The sequence below is a fragment of the Coenobita brevimanus genome, chromosome 90 (assembly GCF_032717465.1).
Source record: "Coenobita brevimanus isolate Jiangsu-jjx chromosome 90, ASM3271746v2, whole genome shotgun sequence".
Lineage (NCBI taxonomy): Eukaryota > Metazoa > Arthropoda > Malacostraca > Decapoda > Coenobitidae > Coenobita > Coenobita brevimanus.
Window position 1 is genome coordinate 29,245,500 of NC_137043.1, and position 21,135 is coordinate 29,266,634.

Sequence of the window (21,135 nt, forward strand, 5' to 3'; positions counted from 1 at the left end):
TTCCTTACATATTAGTAACCTAACTTTTTTTTTTTCTCTCTCTCTCTACCGGTACATTAGTTTCCTTGATTTGTGATGGATGTCCTGAGTTATATGAGAGTCTTGTTTGTACTTTGGAAGACATATTGGGCACATGTATTACCCAACTGCAGAACCACACCTTAGCAACTCATCATGTAAACTCCTCCTTTCATATTACAGTCAAGGTAAGTCATGTGAATATCATTGCATGTCATGTAGGACTGATTTGTAGTGTGCAGTATGCTTATTGAAATTAGGATTCATAAATCATAAGAATGTGAATACTATATGGAAAAAGTATATACTGTACAATTTTTTAAAACATTACCTCTCCTCTGTTTGATCATTTGTCATACATGTGCTAAACCTGCCATGTAAAAATACAGTAAGTGTATTTTACAAATCAACGCGCTTTGCTCAAATCATGCAGATGGATGTATATTTAATCACTCAAACACACTTTTTGCCACATGTTTGCCAGTCATTACAGGGGAAGGAAATATCTCAAGGCAACTGAAGGTATATTATTGTTAACAGTTTGCTAATATTATACAGTAAAATATGGATAAATGAACTTTGTTGGTAGAATCTTTATGACAGTTTAACTCCACACACTTACTTATTTCCAGGCCCTTTATGGTACCATGCAACATGTCCTTCCCCCAGCACTGCAGCATTATGACAAAGCACAATTGCTGCATCAGTTACACCAGTTGTACAAGGAACTGCAAGCAGCTCTGGCCAGTGATAAGTTGCCTTCTGACTGTGGACTGATTACTGCTACTGCTCTTTGTTTAACAATGTATCATGTAAACAAAAAGAATTTAAAGAGAGAATTTTTTTTTACTCTGACCATCTCTAATCAGTTGACTGTAACTACAAGTTCCAGGAACAAGGACTCTCTGAAGGAAGTGATAGAGAGCGTCTTGAAAAATAAAATATCTAATGATGAAAATGAATGTCATGCAAGTTTGAAATTTGGCCTTATTGAGCCATCATGTCAAGTGGCATTGTTGTTCCATGGACTATTCAATTCTGGCTTAGAATGGATATATTTTGTTAACAAGAAGGGCAGTCGTGATGGTCAGTTTTTGTATGAGGTGTACCCCTTGATTAGAAAACTTTGTGATGGTGCTACAAGTTACTGCTTTCAAGCTTTTCAGGTAAGAGAAGGGAATGTTAGTAGTAGTAGTAGTTGTTCCCTAGGCAGTCTGGCCAAACATCCCCGAGTCCCTTAGGAAGACCATGGCAGAGACTGGGCTTTCCCACAAAGCTCTCAAAGAGTGTACCGTATGTTGTGTTGTTGGCGTAGGTGCTTGTGTGCAATACAGTCTTCCATAATGTGCTTAATAGTATGGGGTGCTGTGTTGCATCCTGGACAGGCATCAGTGACGGAGTCATCCAGCCTCTTCTGGTAGATTAAGAGGGCTGGATGGTGCCCGCATCTCAGCCTGGCCAGGTGGACCCTATCCTCACGAGGAAGATAGGATTCAGAAGGGTGGATGTCAGGAGGCCGTGCATGCAGCTGTGTGTTGTCTTTGAGTGACTGAATGGAGCGGCGAGTGATCTGAGTGTGGATATGCTTCTGGAAGCTGGTCTGAGGTGGGCAAGGGGGGAGAGATGACAGTATTTGTGTATGGTATCGTGTGCTGGGTGTTGTTTTGACGTTCCTTGGTGTGGGTGGATGTGCTGCCATGTAATATAGTGGATGTTGTGGGTTTGTGGAGGCTGCAGCAAGAAACTGGGTGTCCCTCATGTCTAGGTGATCCTTGACTTTGAGGACTTTGGTTTCTTGATGTAGGTGGTCTGTGGGTGTAGTAGTTGTGCATCCTGTGATTATTTTTAGGGCCTTGTTCTGTATGGACTGTAGAGTGTTGTAGTGTGTTTTGGTGAGGTTAGAAGCCCAGGCAGGGCTTGCATAATTCATCACTGAACGTTTGTATTGTTTGTATACAGTGGTGGTGGTTTCTTTGTTGTGTCTGAATGTTGTATGGGCAAGTGACCTCAAAGCATTGAGTCTTGGTGTTATTTTATTATTAATGTTTGTCATGTGTTGTTTAAATGACATTGATGTATTGTATGTTACACCAAGGATTTTATGTGTGTGTGTGTGTGGTAGGGGAGTGTTGTTTATGGTGAGGTGTGGGATGTGACTGTGTTCTGCTGTCCAGTTTGTGAGAAGAGTCACTGTAGATTTGTCTGGGGCTATTTTGAGCCTGTTTGTGGTGAACCATTCGTGTAGTGTGTTGGGGTAAGGTTGAATGATGTGTGCAGCTGTGTTTGCGTTTTGGTGCATACATGTAAGTGTTATATCATCTGCATAGGAAGCTATGTGTATCTGTGGTGTGTGGGGTGTGGGTATGTCATGCATGTATAGGTTAAAGAGTGTAGGGGACAAAACAGATCCTTGGGGGACACTGTTTGTGAAGTTTCTGATGCTAGAAGACTGACCGGGAAATGTTACGTGTGCACATCTGCCTGCTAAGTAGTTTGCCAGCCATCTTTTTGTGTTATTGTGCATGTTTGCATTGAGTATTTTGTTTGTGAGGTTGTGGTGGGGGATGGCATCAAAAGCTTTGCTAATGTCTAGTGTGATTAGGAGTGTTCTGTGTGGTGCCTAGCTGAATTCATGCCATCGAAAACTCTCTGTGTAAGGTTTGTAAGAAGGGTGTTTGTGGAGTGTACCGTAGTGGCTTAAAGCCATGTTGTGACTGGGCTAGGGGAATGTGAGGTATGACTAGTTGTAGTACCAGTCGTTCAGTGACTTTAGAGGGGGTGCAGAGGAGTGTGATGGGGCAATGTGAGGAGGGTAACGTGGGGTCTTTGTTGGGTTTAGGGATAGTGATGATATTGCCATGCTTCCAGATGTTGGGTATTATGTTGTGTGAGTAGTTGTAGTTTGATATGTTGGTGAGTGCTTGTATGCCTTGTGGTCCTAGGTGTTTAAGGTGAATGTTGCTTATGTTGTTTGGTCCACAGGCAGATGAGTGCTTGAGGTTGTTAATGATGTGCTTCATCTGGTAGTAAGTGAAAGGTGCATAGTCTGGGTCTGTGGGGAACTGTCTGTTAAGTCGGATGATACGTCGGTCTTCGGGATGGGGGTTAAGATGGCTGACTTGTGAAAAGTGTTTGATGAGAGTGTTTGCTTGTTGTTTGTTTGAGGGTATGGTGTCTGTCTTTGTGATGGCAGCGTGTGATTGTGTGGTGTTGCTGTTGGAAAGTGTGATGCTGTTTAGTGTTTTGTAGAGTTTGCTGATGTTTGTTTTGTGGTCAAGTGTTTGGAAGTACAGTAATTTTTCCAGTTTAGTGTTTGCTGTTCTGATATTTTATTGTTTATTTGAGTGTTGAGTTCTTGTATTTGTTGTATGGTGTCTTGTGTATGGGGTGTTGGGGAGTGTCGCAGTGTGTCCCGTTGTCTGATGAGGCCTTGAATTTCTGGTGTGAAGTTGGGGTTGTGTCTCTTTCTGTTGCCTCTAGGGATGTGTCTTTTGTCTGCGTTTTGTATGATTGTATTGAAAGTATGCACAGCAGTGTTGATGTTTGTGATTGGTGTACTGTTTAGTGTTTCGAAATGTTGTTCTGTTTCAGTTACAAAGGCCTCCAGGTTTGTTCTCTTATAATTAGTGTATGTGTGTTTGTGGCCAGCTGGGGTGATTCTGGTTTTGGTAGTGATGATGATTGGGAGGTGATCAGAACCTAGGGTTTTGACCACTCTCCATGATATAGTGGGGGCGAGGTTTGGGGAGCAGAAGGTGATGTCTGGTGATGATGGGAGGGAATGTTAGTAATAATTATTGCTTGGAGTATGAGTTTATCATGGTTTGATTTACCTATCTGTATACCGTGATTAGTCAGACATACATAGATGCCTGTCAGGTATACTGTCCTCCCCTAAATGAACATAATTAACCCCTGAATTTAAGTGACTGCTAGTGATTAGTAACAAGTGAATTTTAAAAAATTATTTCAGACTGCCATTCAGATATATTGCATCACTCTCCCTTTTCTTTTCTGCAACTTTCATGGTCTTTCCTCTAATTTTTTTCTCTGTTGAACATTACCTTTCGTTCCTTTAAGCTTTATCGTCTCTTCTTCACCGACACTCGACTGTCTGAGGTGACTGGTAGCAAACCTTTCTCTGTATCCTCCTTCTCTCTCTATACTAATTTCAGAGTACAAAGTGTTTGTTGTGTGTGTGTACACAACAACATATCTTGCTCTCGTTTTCCAGAACTTTGAGTTCTCTACACCTGGCTTCAGCTCTCATGTCATTCTCTAACTAAATATATCTGTGCTGTGTATTTATTCCCTAATTCTGCCATCTGAAAAATTCTTTTACTGTCTTATTTCTAAGATGGAGCACATTCTCTCAGTTCCTCCTTTTTCTGAAATCTCCATTCAAGGTTATTTCAGTATTCACCACCTCCTTTGGCTGTCTTCTCTATTCACTGATCCACCAGGTGAACAAGCCAATATCCTTTCTATCATCAGTGACCTAGAGCAGCTTGTGCAACACTCTGCCTGAATCCCTAACTGCCTTGGAGGGAGTTCCAGCATAATAATAATAATAATAATAATCCATCCATCCATCATCCAATCCTACATTGCCCCATGAGGAGTGTAGGAGCCCGGGGCTAGGCAGTTGGTCCCGACATTTAAGATGAGAGTGACCAGCCTCACTCATCCCTGAGTGGCACTACATGGGCAGTCAACCCCAACCATCCCTTAGATGTAAACCTTCATCAGCTCAATCCGATTGGAGCGCAATAATTACCCACTAAACCAACAGGCGCCAAAATTTGGTTATATGGTTACCACCCAGCGTAGTAAATGGTTTCCTGGTGTACAGGAAACCATTTGGCTTGTCACTCAGTGTAGAGTCACCCACAGGCTGAAGGAAGTGAAAAGAATGAAGGAAAGAAAGACAGAAGAGGGAGTGTAAAGTCACCCGTAGGCAGAAGGATGAGGAAAGAATGAAGGAAAGAAAGACAGAAGAGAATGGAAGGAAAGAAGGATGGAGAGGAAAGGGCAGACACCTGAGAGCAGCACTTCATCGAGTGAGTGGATAGTGAGCCCCCCCACCTACCACAAATAATAATGATAATAATAATAATAATCTGGTCTTTTATCGAAAGTGCCAGTTCTTCCATAGGGACTTCACTAGTGCTCGACACACATAATACATTATTTTTACAATTACAAGAATTGTGACATCTCTCATATACAATACAAACTTCATCAGTAAAATATGAAAGTGACAATAATCTAATATACAGTATTATAGCAGTAGCCGTGTGTCTGTGTGTGTGTGTGTGTATTTTGGGCAGCCGAAACTACACATTCAAATTGCACAAAAATTGCAAAAAATTTGCTGATGTGAAAAAACTTGGTCCCATCGTGATTGAAAAAATTTTACTATATTTAATGATTGATCAAATTTTGACAAAAAAACGCCGCTCCTGGCACCCGGTCAGTTGCCTTGGCCGAGTGGTTAATATCTTGGACTTGGGTGCAGACAACTTGGGTTCCATTCCCGAAGCAAGGTAAGGGCGCCTTTCTTCGGTACGGAGGCGTCATGGTGCACTAAAATTGGCATGAAAATCGCTGAAAATTTGCTGATTTAGAAAAACTTGGGCCCATCTCAATTGATGATTTTTTATTAGAGTTAAGAGCAATCAGAGTTTGGTTCGGAATACAGTTCATTCGGTACCGAGACTTTTAGAAATCAAGTCTTCTGTGGCCATGTGCCACGACCCTATACTTTTTAGACAATCAGAGCCGCCAAATTTAGCGTTTTTACTGTGCATTTCCCGCGCTGTTGCCTTGGTGGTTGTAAATATGCCACGGCGAAAAGCATCAAAGATGAGATGAATTTTCTGTCATCAGTGAGGAAACAAGTGCGAAGCACGAGAAAACGAGCGTGCAGCATGAGGGCCCTCCACAGGAGCAAGTGCAAGAGGGTCTGAAGGGCCCTCGAGCAATTGTTAAACCCTATAATCATCTAACTTTGTGCCTCTCTCCAGGTCGTAGCATTTTGAAAAAGAGAAAGGCTTTCAGCTGTCTCGTAAAGGATTCAGCAGAAGAGATTTGTCTCTTGGACAATGGCAATCTGTTATATAATCTAAGGGCTCTATACACAGAAGAATGATCAGAGAAAGATGACTGGTGAATGGCTCCAGGCTCATCAAGACGCAAGGAATCATCTTCACTACATAACATCACACCTGGGTGTGCCGATGGGAGTTTTTAAGAATTCAACAAGATACTTCAGTTCACCAAACTTAAGAACCTTGACTGTAATGCCACAGTTTAAATTCAGTTCTAGCCTTTAGTGGTAACCAATGCAGCTCAATTAGGAATGGGGTAGTCGAGGTTCTTGGGGGGAGACCAAAGATAAGCCTTGCTGTTGTGTTCAGCACAGACTGAGCTTTACTACTTAGTGAATTGCAATAATTGACACGAGACATGACCACTGCGTGGACCAGTGTTAAGAGGCAACATCTGTTGAGGAATTTTCTCACAGAGTACAGATTTCTGAAATGCAAGGTACACCCTCTGACAACTTGATTAATATGTTCTTTGTAATTTTACTTTGAGTTGAAATAAGCACCCAGATTTCGAATAGAACTGACTGGATGAAGCTGTGACACACCAGTGTTCAAAGTCATGGCATTATTAGTGTCATCACCCAGATTTCGAACAGAACTGACTGGATGAGGTTGTGACACACCATTGGTCAAAGACACGGTATTATTAGTGTCGTCACCCCTTCTGTGTCCTCTGATGATGATAATCTCAGTTTTTCCATCATTCAGCTTAAGTTTCCTCCTGGCCATCCAGATCTTAATATCAGACATGAGAAATTCAAGTATAGTCTTGGTATCATTAATATCTGACATCTTAACACAGAGCTGAGTGTCGTCAGCATAAAAATGATAGGACACATCGTGAGCATCAAGTAAAGACGATAAACTACTTGTGTAGATTGTAAATAGAATTGGACCCAAAATTGATCCTTGAGGGACTCTGAACAGAAGAGAGCAGAATCAGAACTAGCGTAAACAACAACCACTCTCTGAGATCTGACCGACGGATACGACTTGAGGAGCAGAGAGCACTGTCACAAACACCATAAAAATATAGATCATCCATCAGTAGTTTATGATCTACTGTATCAAAAGCTGCAGACATATCCAACAGAACTAGGAGAGAGGGCATCCCACTACAGGTGTTTGCCACCAAGTCACACTGAATCCATGTTAATGCAGTTTCAGTTGAATGGTATTTTCTGTATGCTGATTGAACAACAGGAACAACTCTGTTATGTTCCAGTAGTGGTAAGAGTTGATCAAGTATTCCCCGCTTGGAGAAGAAAGACAGGTTAGAGACAGGATGATAATTTGTCATGCTCTTGACATCAAGGCCAGGTTTTTTGATTAGGGACCTAAGCAAAGCATGTTTCTCAGACTACACAAAATTACTTTTTAAGATGCATCTATTTATTCAGGCATCTGGCACTAGATAGATCTATTTATTAGGTTACAGATAAAGTCTGCTGCATGCTTATACACATCTCAAAATGAATGGATCTTGATTTTTTTTTTTTTTTTTTTTTTTTTTTTTTTTTTTTTTTAAGGAACAGTTTATGGGCTACTGGCCTTTGGTTCCTTGTTCCTTTTCATAAAAAAAAAAAAAGTCAGTTGTGACAAGTTACATAATTCGAGTGGACAATTTGTTTTGTTAAGTTCTCTGATGTAACATTTGACTTTATTTACATCCAGTGGATGAAATGTTGAAAGCAAATGACCCCCTGTGCAACATGACTGGAAGTCAGCTGAGTACACTTCACTAGAAGAACTGTTGTCTGAATCATTTCTTATGTGAGATATATTAGTTGTAAAAAATGAAACAAAATCAGAAGCCAGTCGGGCATCAGATGCAGAAGTTGGTTTAACAGTTACATTCCTCTGACCAACCAAATTGTTTACAACTGTAGACAGTTTTCTTTTATCACCACCACATGAACCACATTATTTTCATAATACCATGCCTTTTGGGCTTTTACTGTGTGAACAACAGCTCTTCTTGCAAAACATAACATAAACAAGTTAATTCAGTCCGTTGTAAGCGCCACTCACGTTCTGCATTTTTATGTTGTTTATGCAAAGAATTAATGGATGGACCATACCACAGCGAATTATCACATACAGTGATTGTTTTTACTACCTTAGGACAAAATAGTAAAAAATTGACCTAAGCTCTTTGTTATAAATATCAACCAAATCATTAGAAGAAAAATTTGAAGTCAGTGTAGTTTAAACACTGATCAGTTTCAAGACGCATCAAATGGCGGTCAATGTTCCTGTAATTTCTGAACCTGATGACCTTTTTCTAGGAAGGGGATTTCAGGATATCAAAACTAAAAGTGATCAGAGCATGGTCTGAGAGGAGGGGGTCAACTGAATCAACCTCCACATCAGATACGTGCCTGGAACCAATAGGGGACAAGGTCATGTCAAGGACATGTCCCAAGACATGAGTTGGATCACTCACATGATTGAAGAAATTATTTTGGGTGATCAGCTCATGGAATTCTGAAGAAAATGGTTTTGACTGTGGACTGTAAATCCAATAATTGAAATCACTGCAAACAAGAAGTCCTCCAGATTTAAGAGAGAACACTTCAAGAAACTGCCCAAACTCCTCCTAAAAACCTTGATCTGTGCCCGGATGACCTAGTCGATAAACAATTGCAATTCTAATGGTATTATGATGGAAATTTATTAATACTTCCATAAATTCAAGTGAAGATGGGGTCCGGCCTAAGTCTGTGAGAGAAACGTTTGCAAGTGCTGCGGAGTAGATGAATGCAACACCTCCTTCCGGATAGTCAGGAGCAGGCTTGGGAATACTTATAATAGAATGTGTCTTAGGCAAAGCACTACGAATAATATTTATATCAGACTCATCCAACCAGGCTTCAGTCAAGCACAAAATGTCAAGCTTGTGCTGATTTAGAGCTTCATTAACCCCTAAAAGATGGGCATCAGAATGTTTTGACATACGCTTAGGACAGGCATAATCGGCTGGTGTGATATGGTGGGGGGTTGGGGAGGGGGGTACAAAGGAAAGGAAACAGCAACAGACCTTATGGTCCTTTCGAGGCTGTTTGTTCCAGAGTAGACTGTGACCATGAGATCTAATTCTACATGCTGAAGGATAAGGATAATAAAGCAAGAAGGCTCCCCCCGTCTCCAAACCCTCCAGTTAAAACTGGCAGGAAAAAGTTAGGAAAAAACACCATGCAGCATGGAAAAACTGACATGGAAATTTCATAGGAAAGACTGAAAAGGAAAAGTTAAATTCTGTAATACTTTATCTATAAGCTACAAGTTTGAATAACCTGAAAGAGAAAGTAGTAAACTAAAATGAATAATCATATAAATAATTAACGCATGACATTTTGTACAGGTACGTTGGGTTAACAGGGTGTCTGTAGACACAGCGTGGAAATTGCACAGTGCACAGTGTGGATGCTCAGGGGTGTGCGGCAGCCTTTCCTGGCACTTTTAAGGTAGGCAGCAGTCAATCAGACCCCAGTTTCATTGACTCCACTGAGACAAGATACTTTCCCATGTGGGACAAGTACACAAGTCGCCTGAAGCAGTGACCCCTGGTACATTAAAAAAATCCCAATGGTGGTCACTTAGCTAACAGGGACCCTCAGTGATCCACAGCCTGTCACTGGTTGAAAGTAAGAATAATGACCATTAACTCAGGGTTATATGTGCATATCCTAGTCTGTACATACACTATATTTGCATTTAATAAACTGTTCCAGGCTCTGGGGAAAAAAAAAATTATATATACACAAGTGTTTTATTCAGGAATAAACACATTAAGCGGGGGGGGGGGGATAGACGACAGATACTTATCCAAGCGACCTTTAACCCCCTAAATGTGGATCGTCGCATTTGCGACGCTCGCCAAAAAGGACATAACGGCGGAGCGTCGCGTTTGCGATTCGAGTTAATTTTGAATGAACGCGGGCAAGGATGTTCCAGCTGGTATTGTCTATCAGTACCACCACCCTTTAGCTATAATTAGCATACTTTACCTTTGTACTACTGACCTCCGTTGTTGCCAAGTATCGCGTTTTCCCCCCCCACCACCACCACCACCACGGCCCGGCCAGCCTGGCTGTGATACATGGCAGCGCTCTGACCGCTCAGAACTGTAAATCTGCGCTCTGCTATCACAAGCAGTTTATGCTAATAGGAAACGCTTGTTTTCCCAGTTGTAACACTAGCTTTTTTTTCACACAGTTTGCCCCTGTTTAGCATCAGTTTACCGCAGGCTTTCAAAGTGACATTATGGCGAGTTCTAGCTCTTCCGAGTCAGTGCGAGCGGCCGACAGGAACGAGAATAAAGTGACGGGCGTAAGGCAGAATAAAAAGCGCACCGCGGTGATCTTTTGGGAAGTAATATGATTGAAAGTAATGTAGTATACATGTTTTTAGCTGTGAAAATGGAAATGTTTGTTGAGTGACGGGAAGACCGCCACCGCGCTGCATGTCGGCCGTACGCTCTGTTGATTTTAGCCTTATTTTCAGTGCTTATTGTACAAATACGGATTCCAAACTACCTTTACGTTGTAGTATTAAGTTTACTGTGACAGAATGAGGCTGTGGTAGAGGGGAAACTGGGTTGCTGGAGGTGTGAAAATGAAGATTTGGTTACCCAACTTTGCAAATCTCCACAAGTCCTTGGGTAGTCCACGAAGGCTCAACACATGTCTCTGGAGAAAGCTGAATGTAAGTACTATCTGCCATACCAAGTATAATGTTCTAGGGTTAATCTCTGATTTTTGGCTAATATTTTCCTACAGGTACTCAGACCGCGATACAACGCCGCCACTCGGGGGGGGTCGACTGTTCATGGCCGCGCTTTAGGGGTTAAAGTTTAGTATGTACTGTATTACAATATACTAAAATGGGGGGACAACTGCTAAAGAAGAAATGCTTAGCTTCATGTGACTGGAGTCATTTGCCATTTATTTTATGCCCATTGCCTCTAGTATAATTCGAGTGATCAACTGTGAAGTATTTATCAACAGCCACGCTATCATGTCCTTTGAAGATTTTGAATACTTGAATTAAATCTCCTCGTAACCTCTGTTTAGTTAGAGTAAAGAGATTCAGGGCTTCTAAACTTTCCTCATATGGTTTATTTCTCAATCTGGGTATCATACTTGTCATCCTTTGCTGTACTCTTTCAAGTTTCTCCATGTCCTTTTTTTTAATATGGTGACCAAAATTGAAAGCAATACTCCAAGTGCAGGCATACTAAGGAATTATACAAAGTGAGGGCAATATTTTCGGATGTCTTTCTTTCCTTCATTCTTTCCTCTTCATTCTGCCTGTGGGTGACAATGCCAAATGGTTTCCTGTATACCAGGACACCATTTACTATGCTGGGTGGCAACCATATAACAAAATTTCAGCACCTGGTGGTTTAGTGGGTACTTATGGCGCCCCAATCGGATTGAGCTGGTGAAGGTTTATATCCAAGGGGTGGTTGGGATTTATTGCTCACGTAATGCTACTCAAGGATGATTGAGAATGGTCACTCTCATCTTAAATGTCAGGACCAACTTGCCTAGCCCTGGGCTCCTATGTTCCTCATGGGTCAGTGTAGGATCGGATAATGGATGGATGGATATTCAAATGCTCTGCTTATGAATCCAATCAATTTATTGGCTTTTTTCACAGCTGCACATTTTTTTGCTCGATTTCAAATCATTTGTTATTATATCTCCTAAGTCTTTTTTGTGGTTTACCCTGTCAAGCTAGACATTATTCATGTTATAACTAGCTCTTACATTTTTACTGCCAGTGTTGAGCACTTTACAATTATTGATATTGAAATCCATTTGCCATTCTTGGGCCCAGTTAAACAGTTGATCAAGATCTCTCTGAATTGCCTGCCTTTGCAATGCTGTATCCTGCTCTGTTGCCTGTTTTAGTATCGTCAGCAAATTTTGAAATCTTACAGCATAATCCTTCATCAGTATCATTTATATAAAAAAAAGAATAGGACCTAACACTGAACCCAGTGGCACTCCACTTGTAATGTTTATCGAGTCTGACGCATTTTTCATCTATCACAACACTTTGCTTTTGTTCGGTGAGCCCATCTTCTACCCACCCAAGAACACTGACGCTGAAACCACGTGCCTTTAGCTTCTGAAGGAGTCTTTTTGTGTGGAACATTGTCAAAAACCTTTTGAAAATCAAGGTAGACAACATCAGGTTTACTCTCATTGTACATGTTCGGTATATCATTGAAATATCCAACAGATTCGTGAGGCAAAAGCAATTATTTCATAAACCATGTTGCAAATCTTTGATGAGCTTGTTTGTTTCTAAGTGTTTCACAAACTTGTGGGGCACTCCAGTCGGATTGAGCCGGTGAAGGTTTATATCCAAGGGATGGTTGGGGTTCATTGCTCATGTAATGCCACTCAGGAATGAGTGAGGCTGGTCACTCTCATCTTAAATGTCAGGACCAACTTGCCTTGCCCCGGGCTTCTATGCTTCTCATGGGGCAACGTAGGATTGGATGATGGATGAATGGATGAGACATATTATGTGCTGGAGGTGGGACAGGACTAGCTCTATGGCTAGAATGGGGAGTAGTTGGAAGAAGTTCAGGGAGCTGTTGCCTCTCCTGACATTAGAGGGCTGTCCCTTCATGCTAAGGGATCTTTGTATGCGGCATATGTTAGGGTTGTAATGCTGAATGGTAGTGAGACCTGGGCAGTAAAGGAGGAGGATATTTGCAGGCTCAGACATACAGAAATGATACTGATTAGGTGGATGTGCAGTGCATCCTTGAATGCAAGGCCTGGAGGGGCAAGCAATGGAAGGGTTAGGAGGAAAGGTAGTACTGGAGTATATCGGTGTTGTGATGAGGAGAGGTAGACTGAGATAGTTTGGGCATATGGAGAGGACAAGGAATGACATTTGTGTGCAGAAAGTGAGTGAACTTTGGGGGCAGGGTTGTAAGAGGCAAACCGAAAAAGGCCTGGGATGGAGTCATAGAGTGTGACCTCAGGGTTATGAGACTGAATAGGGAGGCTGCCAGAGATTGAGCAGCATGGAGAGCTGCCAGTAGGTGACCAAGGCTGATGCATGCAAGCATGCTGAAACCTTTAGAAATGAAATGAAACCATATTACCTCTTGCAAAATCTGCTTCCTAGAGATTAGTTGAGCTTAGCTAACTCCTTGCCTTCTTTACCCCTGCACAGCTGTTGATTTTATACAGGGGTTTTATTTGCCCCTGTGTAGAGTAAGTGTGGGGAATCTCCCCCAGAACAACTCTTCTCCACAGAGTGGAGTCAGAAGCCTTTCATGTCATCAGGTCTTCTCCTCATACCAACTCCATTCAACCTCTGTCTCTTCACTACACTGTTGTATTTTTTTCTCTTTTCTATCACTACCTCAATGGTCACTGCTCCTCTGAATTGTCTGCTTGCATTCCTCCATTACAGCAGGCATGTAGCACCTGTTTGGCAACAAACTGTCACTCCATCTCTGCCCAGTTCTTTAATGATATTACCAGTCCTTCATATATGCAACAGGTCAACTCGGGAAGTATTGTCCTTTGTCTGTATTTTCCTCAGTCTTTGACCTCCAGTCTTTTAAGTGCAATGTGTCCAGGCATCTCGAATTGAATGGATCTTGAAGTTGATTTACTATTTTTTTTTTTTTGGGGGGGGGGGGTTCCTGCTACCTTGCATAAAGGAAAAAAAAAAAAAATTCACTGATGTGTCCTATACAGTATGAATGAAAGATAGAAGATAGTCTGATGTTCAGTCACATTGAATTGTTGCTTTATTGACAGGACCATAGTTGCTATGGCTGTGTTTGTCTCCACAGGTACTGCATATGTGGCTACGAGCTGTGCGAAAACTTGGCAGTAAGATTAAGTTGGAGGCTGATTCACAAAATCTTCAACCTCAACTTATTCATCCCTCAAAGGAGCTTATTTTTAAGTTTTCTTGTGACTACCATAACTCTGTGTTTCACCTCCTCACTTCCAACTGGGAGAATCCTGCCAAAGGTAAGCCATTTGAGTATATTTTACAGCCTGGAGTTGCTGTAGTCTTGTGGGTTAAGAGTTCACACTTAGAGGTTAAGCAGTTGATTCCACTGTACACACCACCTAAATTCCCCTTATTAGGGCCAACACTTTACACTCTCCAGGGGGGGAGAGCCTGACATAAAACTACATTATCATGCATCTTTAATCATTTAACACTGAATGCTGCTTTGAGGAGCTTTAAATCCCTGGGAGGTATCTCTAGTATTGATAAAAAGATTGATGAAATACGAATCCCTCTGGTTAGGGAAAGGACATAGGATAAATAAATGACGAAAGGGGAGACCATCCATCCATCCATCATCCAATCCTACGTTGTCCCATGAGGAGCATAGGATCCCGGGGCTAGGCAAGTTGGTCCTGACATTTAAGATGAGAGTGACCAGCCTCACTCATTCCTGAGTGGCAATACATGGGCAATAAACCACAACCACCCTTTGGATATAAACCTTCACCGGCTCAAACCGATTGTAGCTCCATAATTACCCACTAAACCACCAGGCACCAAAATTTGGTTATACACTTACCACCCAGCATAGTACATGGTTTCTTGGTGTACAGGAAGCCAATTGGCCTGTCACTCAGTGTAGAGCCACCCACAAGCAGAAAGAAGAGGAAAGAATGAAGGAAAGAAAAACACAAGAGGGAGCGTAAAATCACCCGGAGGCAGAAGGACGAGGAAAGAATGAAGGAAAGAAAAACAGAAGAGGATCTAAGGAAAGATGGATTGAGGAGAGGAAAAGGCAGACACATGAGCGCAGCACTACATCATGTGAATGGATGGTGAGCGCCCCCACCAACCACAAAGGGGAGACCATAACCATGGAATTAACCCTCTTGCACTCTTTTGACACCACCTGAGTCCAACCACTTCCAAGTACTGAGTGACAGTCTCGCCAGCCCAGACCTCACACTCCACACATTCCTCACTCAGTGATTTGTGTGGCATTGAAAAATGATTGCAATCATTTCATTCCCCTGCCCTAATTTTTAATTGAATTGTTATGAAACTGATACATGTTACAAATGAATAAATAATCTTCCTAATGAATGAAAAATGAGTAAATGAATAAATAAAGGATATAAAACATCATACTTTATAGTTCAGTAATATATTCATTTACTCACTGACATATATACAGTATTCACACAACTGTATTTTTTTCACAACAAATTGTCATGAAAAAAATACAGTGTGTGAGTACTGCATATGAGTATATGTCTGTGAGTAAATGAATACATTACTGAACGATAAAGTATGGTGTTTTATATCCTTTATTTATTTTTTTTTCATTCATTAGGACGATCATTTATTCATTTGTAACATGTATCAGTTTCATAACAGTACAGTTAAAAATTAGGGCAGGGGAATGAAATGATTGTAATCATTTTTCCATCTGGTACAAATCACTGAGTGAGGAATGTGGGGAGCGTGAGGTCTGGGCGGACGAGAATGAAATGATAGGAAACGGTTCACTCGGCGGCCAGGCATGATGAATGACTCTTGTTATTTGGTATGCCATAAAAATTTTTACAATATAGCTAGAAGTGTCAATTTTTTTATGAAATGGATCGCAAATAAATGCTCTACAATATTCTGTAATCATTGCCAAAATGTTTATATGTCTGTGAGTAAATGAGCATTGAATAAATAAGTGAATGATACAATATGGTAATTCCTTTTTTTTTTTTTTTCAATGGGAAGATCAAACAACAAATTGTTGTGAGAAAAATACAGCAGATTATGTGGTTGGACTCAACCTACGTTGAAAGAGTGTGAGCAGTTGATTTCACTTGGACGAATCCTGAGTCAAAAGAGTGCAAGTGGTTGGATTTCACTTGGACAAATCCTGTGTCGAAAGAGTGAGCAGTTGGATTCTTCACCAGGCCCTTATGTATGAAAGGGTTAATGCCAACATTGCTTATGGCAGTGGGTTATAGATGGATGTGGCAAATGAATGTGTGAGGAAGCAAGGTATAGAAGCTGAGGAGACAAGAAATTGACATGTGATCAAATTGACTGGATGACATGGCATTGCTCTGGCACTCCTTTTTAACTTGTTAGTCAGTGGATTGACTCTGTCAGGCAGGTGTATGTGCCTTGCCTCCATAAATGGTTACATATAGAGACCGTTGACAATGCTAGTGTGTTTAAGTCTTTTCATGTGACGTTAGTTCTCAGTATGGTGTAGTATTAAGCGATTTCCCTGCTCATTCCCTTTGTCTGGAAGTCTCCACATAGGACTTCACCACACATCTCCCTCAGTCTGCCTTGGAGCACTCCTCTCTCCGCATTCATGCCTAAAACCCTCCTCAGACAATCATCATCGTTTCTCCTCTCAACAAGTCCATACCATCTCAGCCTCCTAGCTTGCATCACCTCTGTGATATTTCATATTCCAGATCTCACTTGTAGCATACTGTTTTCATATCACTTAGTGAAACCCTGCTCATGTGCAGGTGGTTAGAACTGTGAGATAAAGCCTGGATTCCAGGAGTGTGAGTGAAGCATGAATGAGTGTTTTGTCCATGTAACTTGGCATTCTGTAGATAGTTCTCCCACATGGCTGTTCAACAGGTCTGCTGGGCCAGGCATGACCAGGTATGGATGTTCAGGAATAAAAAATATTGACAATTTAAAAATAGGTGGATGAAGTTTGTAAGAAGCACATAGCAAAGATATTACCTGATTTTAATATGGCAGACAGTGAAATGTTTCCACCCCACATGTTGAGAAGCACACATATCAGTAGAATCGTATGTGGAACAGAAGTAAGACTTTTGAGAGACTGAATAATTGGTAGCTAAGTGGATGATACTGTTCACTTTATTGACGTGTGGGGAATTAGGTTATGATCATGATGACTGGATTTTTAGGATAGAGCAGAAAGAATACAGTACTATCTACTCAGAGTATACAGTACTCTGTGCATGTCGTTAAGAATGAAATGCTGTAGGAATTGATTGCTGTAGATTCTCTCTCTCTTTCTTTCAATGGGAATGTGGCAGCTCGACCACCCAGCACTTGTGTTGCAGTATCAAAGAAATTTGGAAATTGAGAGGGGAGAATAGTACCTGGTCACCACTTCCTCTCCGAGTGATGCCCCCAAAGATATCAAAGTAACTTGCCTTTGACCTCACAGTATCTGGAAATGAAAAACTAGGTTATTGATGATATAATTTCATCCTTCAGGTGTGAGTGAAGTGGTGAGCGCTTGCATGATGGAACTACTGAATCTCCACGAGGATTGTGAGCCTGGGTCATCACATGTCCAGGCTTCAGCCATGCTCCAGTCACTGATCACCTCAGCTGCCTGGACCTCTAAAGCCACTTACCCACCATTTGCACTTGCTTTCTCTCATGTTGGGGTGCAAGAGGTGTGTGTATACTTAGTTTAGTTACCCTGTTTGCTTGTAATAACCTGTTCAGGCTTACTATATAATATAAGTTCCCTGTCACCTGACATGGTTACCCATGAATTTTGGATACTCATGAAATTGCTTACAGTCATATTTTGTTCGAATAGTTGTATATTTTTTCATTACAGTGAAACTGGACTGTTCCATCGCAGTTAGTTATTTATGATCTGTAGTAGTAGTACTGCCTGACTCTAGACAGAATGTAAGGAACAGTCTGATGATTTTAAATTTTATGGGGTAAGTGGGCACACCCACCCACTATCCACTCATTTCATATAATGCTACCTTCAGGTGACTCTGTGCTGAGTGATAAGCCAAGTGGTTTCCAGTTATCCAGGAAACCATTTACTACCTTCATTAGTAAGCATATACTGTAGCCAGATGACACTCAGTTGTCTTGTGGGTTTTGGCACTCCAACCTAACAGAGCCCGTAAAGATTTACCTCAGAAAAATGGTTAGGGTTTCTTTCTCATTTTATGCCACTCAGGCAAGCAAGGCTGTTCACCCTCACTTCAGGTGTTGAGACTGAGTAGCCAGGCCCCAGGTGTATATGTTCTTGGCAGTGCAAAAAATGGTTAGATGATGGACACTGTACATAAAATGATAAAAAGATTAAAAATAAATGAATTTTATAATATGTGACACTTGCAGAAATGAAGAATTCTGTGAAACAGCTGAAAAGCTTGTTGGAGTTTATGTAAGAAGGCATGGATGAATGAAACTGTGCCAGTAGAGTGGAAGAAGGCTGTGATCATACCCCTGTACAAAAATAAAAGTGAGCGAAGTAAGGGCAAGAATTACCATGGCATAAGTGTGTTGAGTATTGTAGGGAAGGTGTATGGAAGAATTTTTATAAAGTAAGAGAGATACTAGAAGGCCTAGTGAGTGATGAACAGGGTGGCATTAGGAGTGGCAGAGGATGTGTAGATCAAATATTTGCAATGAGACATAGTGGAGAAAGCCTGTGAGAAGGACTATTAGGTGTTTATGGCAATTATTGATAAGCATACAACAAAGACAACAAGTAGACAGAAAAGGATTGTGGAAGGTGTTGCGTATGTATGGTGTAGATGGTAAGCTGATAGATGCTGTTAAGAGTTTTTATGGTGGTAGTGAGGCATGTGCAAGGGTAAATGGACATCTAAGTGAATGGTTCACAACAAGTGTGGGCATGTGACAAGGTTGTGTGATGTCCCCATGGTTGTTCAGTACAGAATATATATATATATATATATATATATATATATATATATATATATATATATATATGTATATATATATATATATATATATATATATATGGATGGGGTGATGAGAGAAGTAAAAACATGAGTAATGGAGAGAGGGATGGCATTGGTACTGAAAGGTGATGGATGGACTACCTCAGATTTGATGTATGCTGATGTTGCAGTACTACTGTTCTTGCAAATACCAGACAAGAGCTTGATGGACTAGTGTAGAGTTATGTAGAAGTCTGTGAGTGTCATGCCTTGAGAGTAAATGTAGAAAAGAGTAAAGTGATACTTATTGAGAGAGAAAGTGACTCCCAGTGTGGTGTTATAGTGAATGGAGAGAGACAGGAATTAGTAAGGGAGTTCAAATACCTGGGTACAGTGATAGAAAAAGAAAAATGTGCAAAGGAAGTGGATAATAGAGTGCCACAATGAAGAGCTGGTGCTGTGAAAGCCTTGATAAGAAACAGAGGCTTGAGTGTTGCAACAGCACGAGGCTTACATGAAGGGGTGTTAGTGCCAGCCTTAACATATGAGTGTGAAAGGATGGTGTGGCATGAAAATGAGAAGTCAAGAGTGAGAGCAGTGGAGATGGGACTGCTGAGGAATGTAAGTGGAGTACAGAGAGTGGATAGGATACGGAATAATGTGATTCATGAAAGATGAGGAGTGAGGAAGTGTGTGGACACCAGAATTTAAGAGAGTGTACTGAGATGGTATGACCATGTGGAGAGAATGGATGACAGTAGAGTGGTGAAAAGGTATGTCTGAGCAAATTTGAAGGAAGAGGGAGGCAGGGTAGGCCAAGAAGAAGATGGAGAGATATGGTAGATAAATGTGTGAGGAAAAGAGTTATATATGGAAGTCTTTTTCTGTTTCCCCCCTGGGGGTAGGGGGGTTTTCAAGAATACTCCCCCAGTATCCCTGCTTGTCGTAAAAGGCGACTAAAAGGGTTGGCGGAGGGTTAGTGCCCCTCCCCGGAAAACAACTAACTAAAAAAACAAACAAGAAGCCTCGGACAAGGACTGACCAAACGTTGACGACCCAGGACCGGACAAAGGACTTGGTAATGTGTACATGGAATGTAAGAGGAGCGAATGATGAGGTGAAAGAGAGAGAGATTGTCCAGGTGCTTGAGGATGCGAAAGTGGATGTATGTGGAATAACTGAAACAAAATGGAGAGGAGAAAGTGTGAGAGAATGGGAGTATGGATGGGGTATATGTGCAGGAGTAGATGAGAATGAGAGGGCAAAGGAAGGAGTGTGTATAGTTGTGAGTAAAAGATGGAAGAAGAGCATAAGACAGTATGGATCAGTTGGGTCAAGGATTGTGTGGGTAAAGTTGAAAGTTGGAATACAAATGTGGGCGATTGTGTGTGTGTATGCGCCAACGCAAGATCGTGCTAGAAGAGTGAGAGAAGAGTTCTGGACAAATGTGGAAGTGTGCATGGAAAAGTTTGGAAGGAATGAGAGAGTGTTTTTGATCGGTGATATGAATGGTAAAGTTGGTAATGTGAAGGTGGATGGAATAGTTGGTGAGTGGGGTGTGCCTGCTGAGATAGATGAGAATGGGAGTGCGTTAGTGGACATCTGTGCTGGGAGGGGTTGGTAATAGCCAATACCCTCTTCAGGCATAAAATGATCCACAGGTATACATGGCGAGTGATGAGAAGGGTGGGTGGTGAACTGAATGAAAGGAAGGCAATGATTGATTATGTGTGTGTGGATGAAAGGATGCGAAGATGTATATTGGATGCAAGAGTTTATAGAGGTTGGGGGAGTGGCCTTTCTGACCACTACTTGGTGGTGGCCAGAATTAGGATGCAAGTAAGATGGAGGAATAGAAGAAGGGAAAGACGAGAGGAAGGAGTAGTTGCAAGGAGAGTGGAAAGGTTACAAGAGGATGAGAAAAAGGCAGAGTATAAGAGAGAAGTGGAGGAACGATTGGGCAAATATGAATTGGAGCAGATGGGAGACGTGGAAGGTGTGTGTAAGATATTTACAGAAGAAATATGTGCAGCATGTGATGTGGTGTGTGGAAGGAAGAGAAGACGGAGGGGGTGCAAGGAACAGCGTGGTGGACTGAAGAGGTGAAACAGGCTGTGGCACAAAAGAAGAAAGCATACAATGAATGGATGAGAAATAGGGGCGTGGAAGAAGTTGAGAGGCAGAAGAGAGAGTTATATGTGGAAAGGAAGAGAGAGGTGAAAAGATTAGTAAGAGAGAGTAAGAAGAGAGTGGATCAGGAATTTGGAAGGAATTTGAGTGTAAAGTGGAGGGACTGTAAGAAAATGTTC

General features: G+C 41.4%; 1 protein-coding gene across 1 annotated transcript in view; it reads left to right on the forward strand.

Annotated features, from left to right (window-relative positions):
• LOC145411653 (uncharacterized) overlaps positions 1 to 21,135 on the forward strand; it is a 119,781-nt gene that overhangs the window by 21,813 nt on the left and 76,833 nt on the right. The window contains exons 3-6 of the mRNA XM_080281659.1: positions 61 to 206; positions 651 to 1,184; positions 13,963 to 14,146; positions 17,379 to 17,563. Coding sequence (XP_080137785.1) covers positions 61 to 206; positions 651 to 1,184; positions 13,963 to 14,146; positions 17,379 to 17,563 — 1,049 coding nt within the window. The remainder of the gene's footprint in view (positions 1 to 60; positions 207 to 650; positions 1,185 to 13,962; positions 14,147 to 17,378; positions 17,564 to 21,135) is intronic.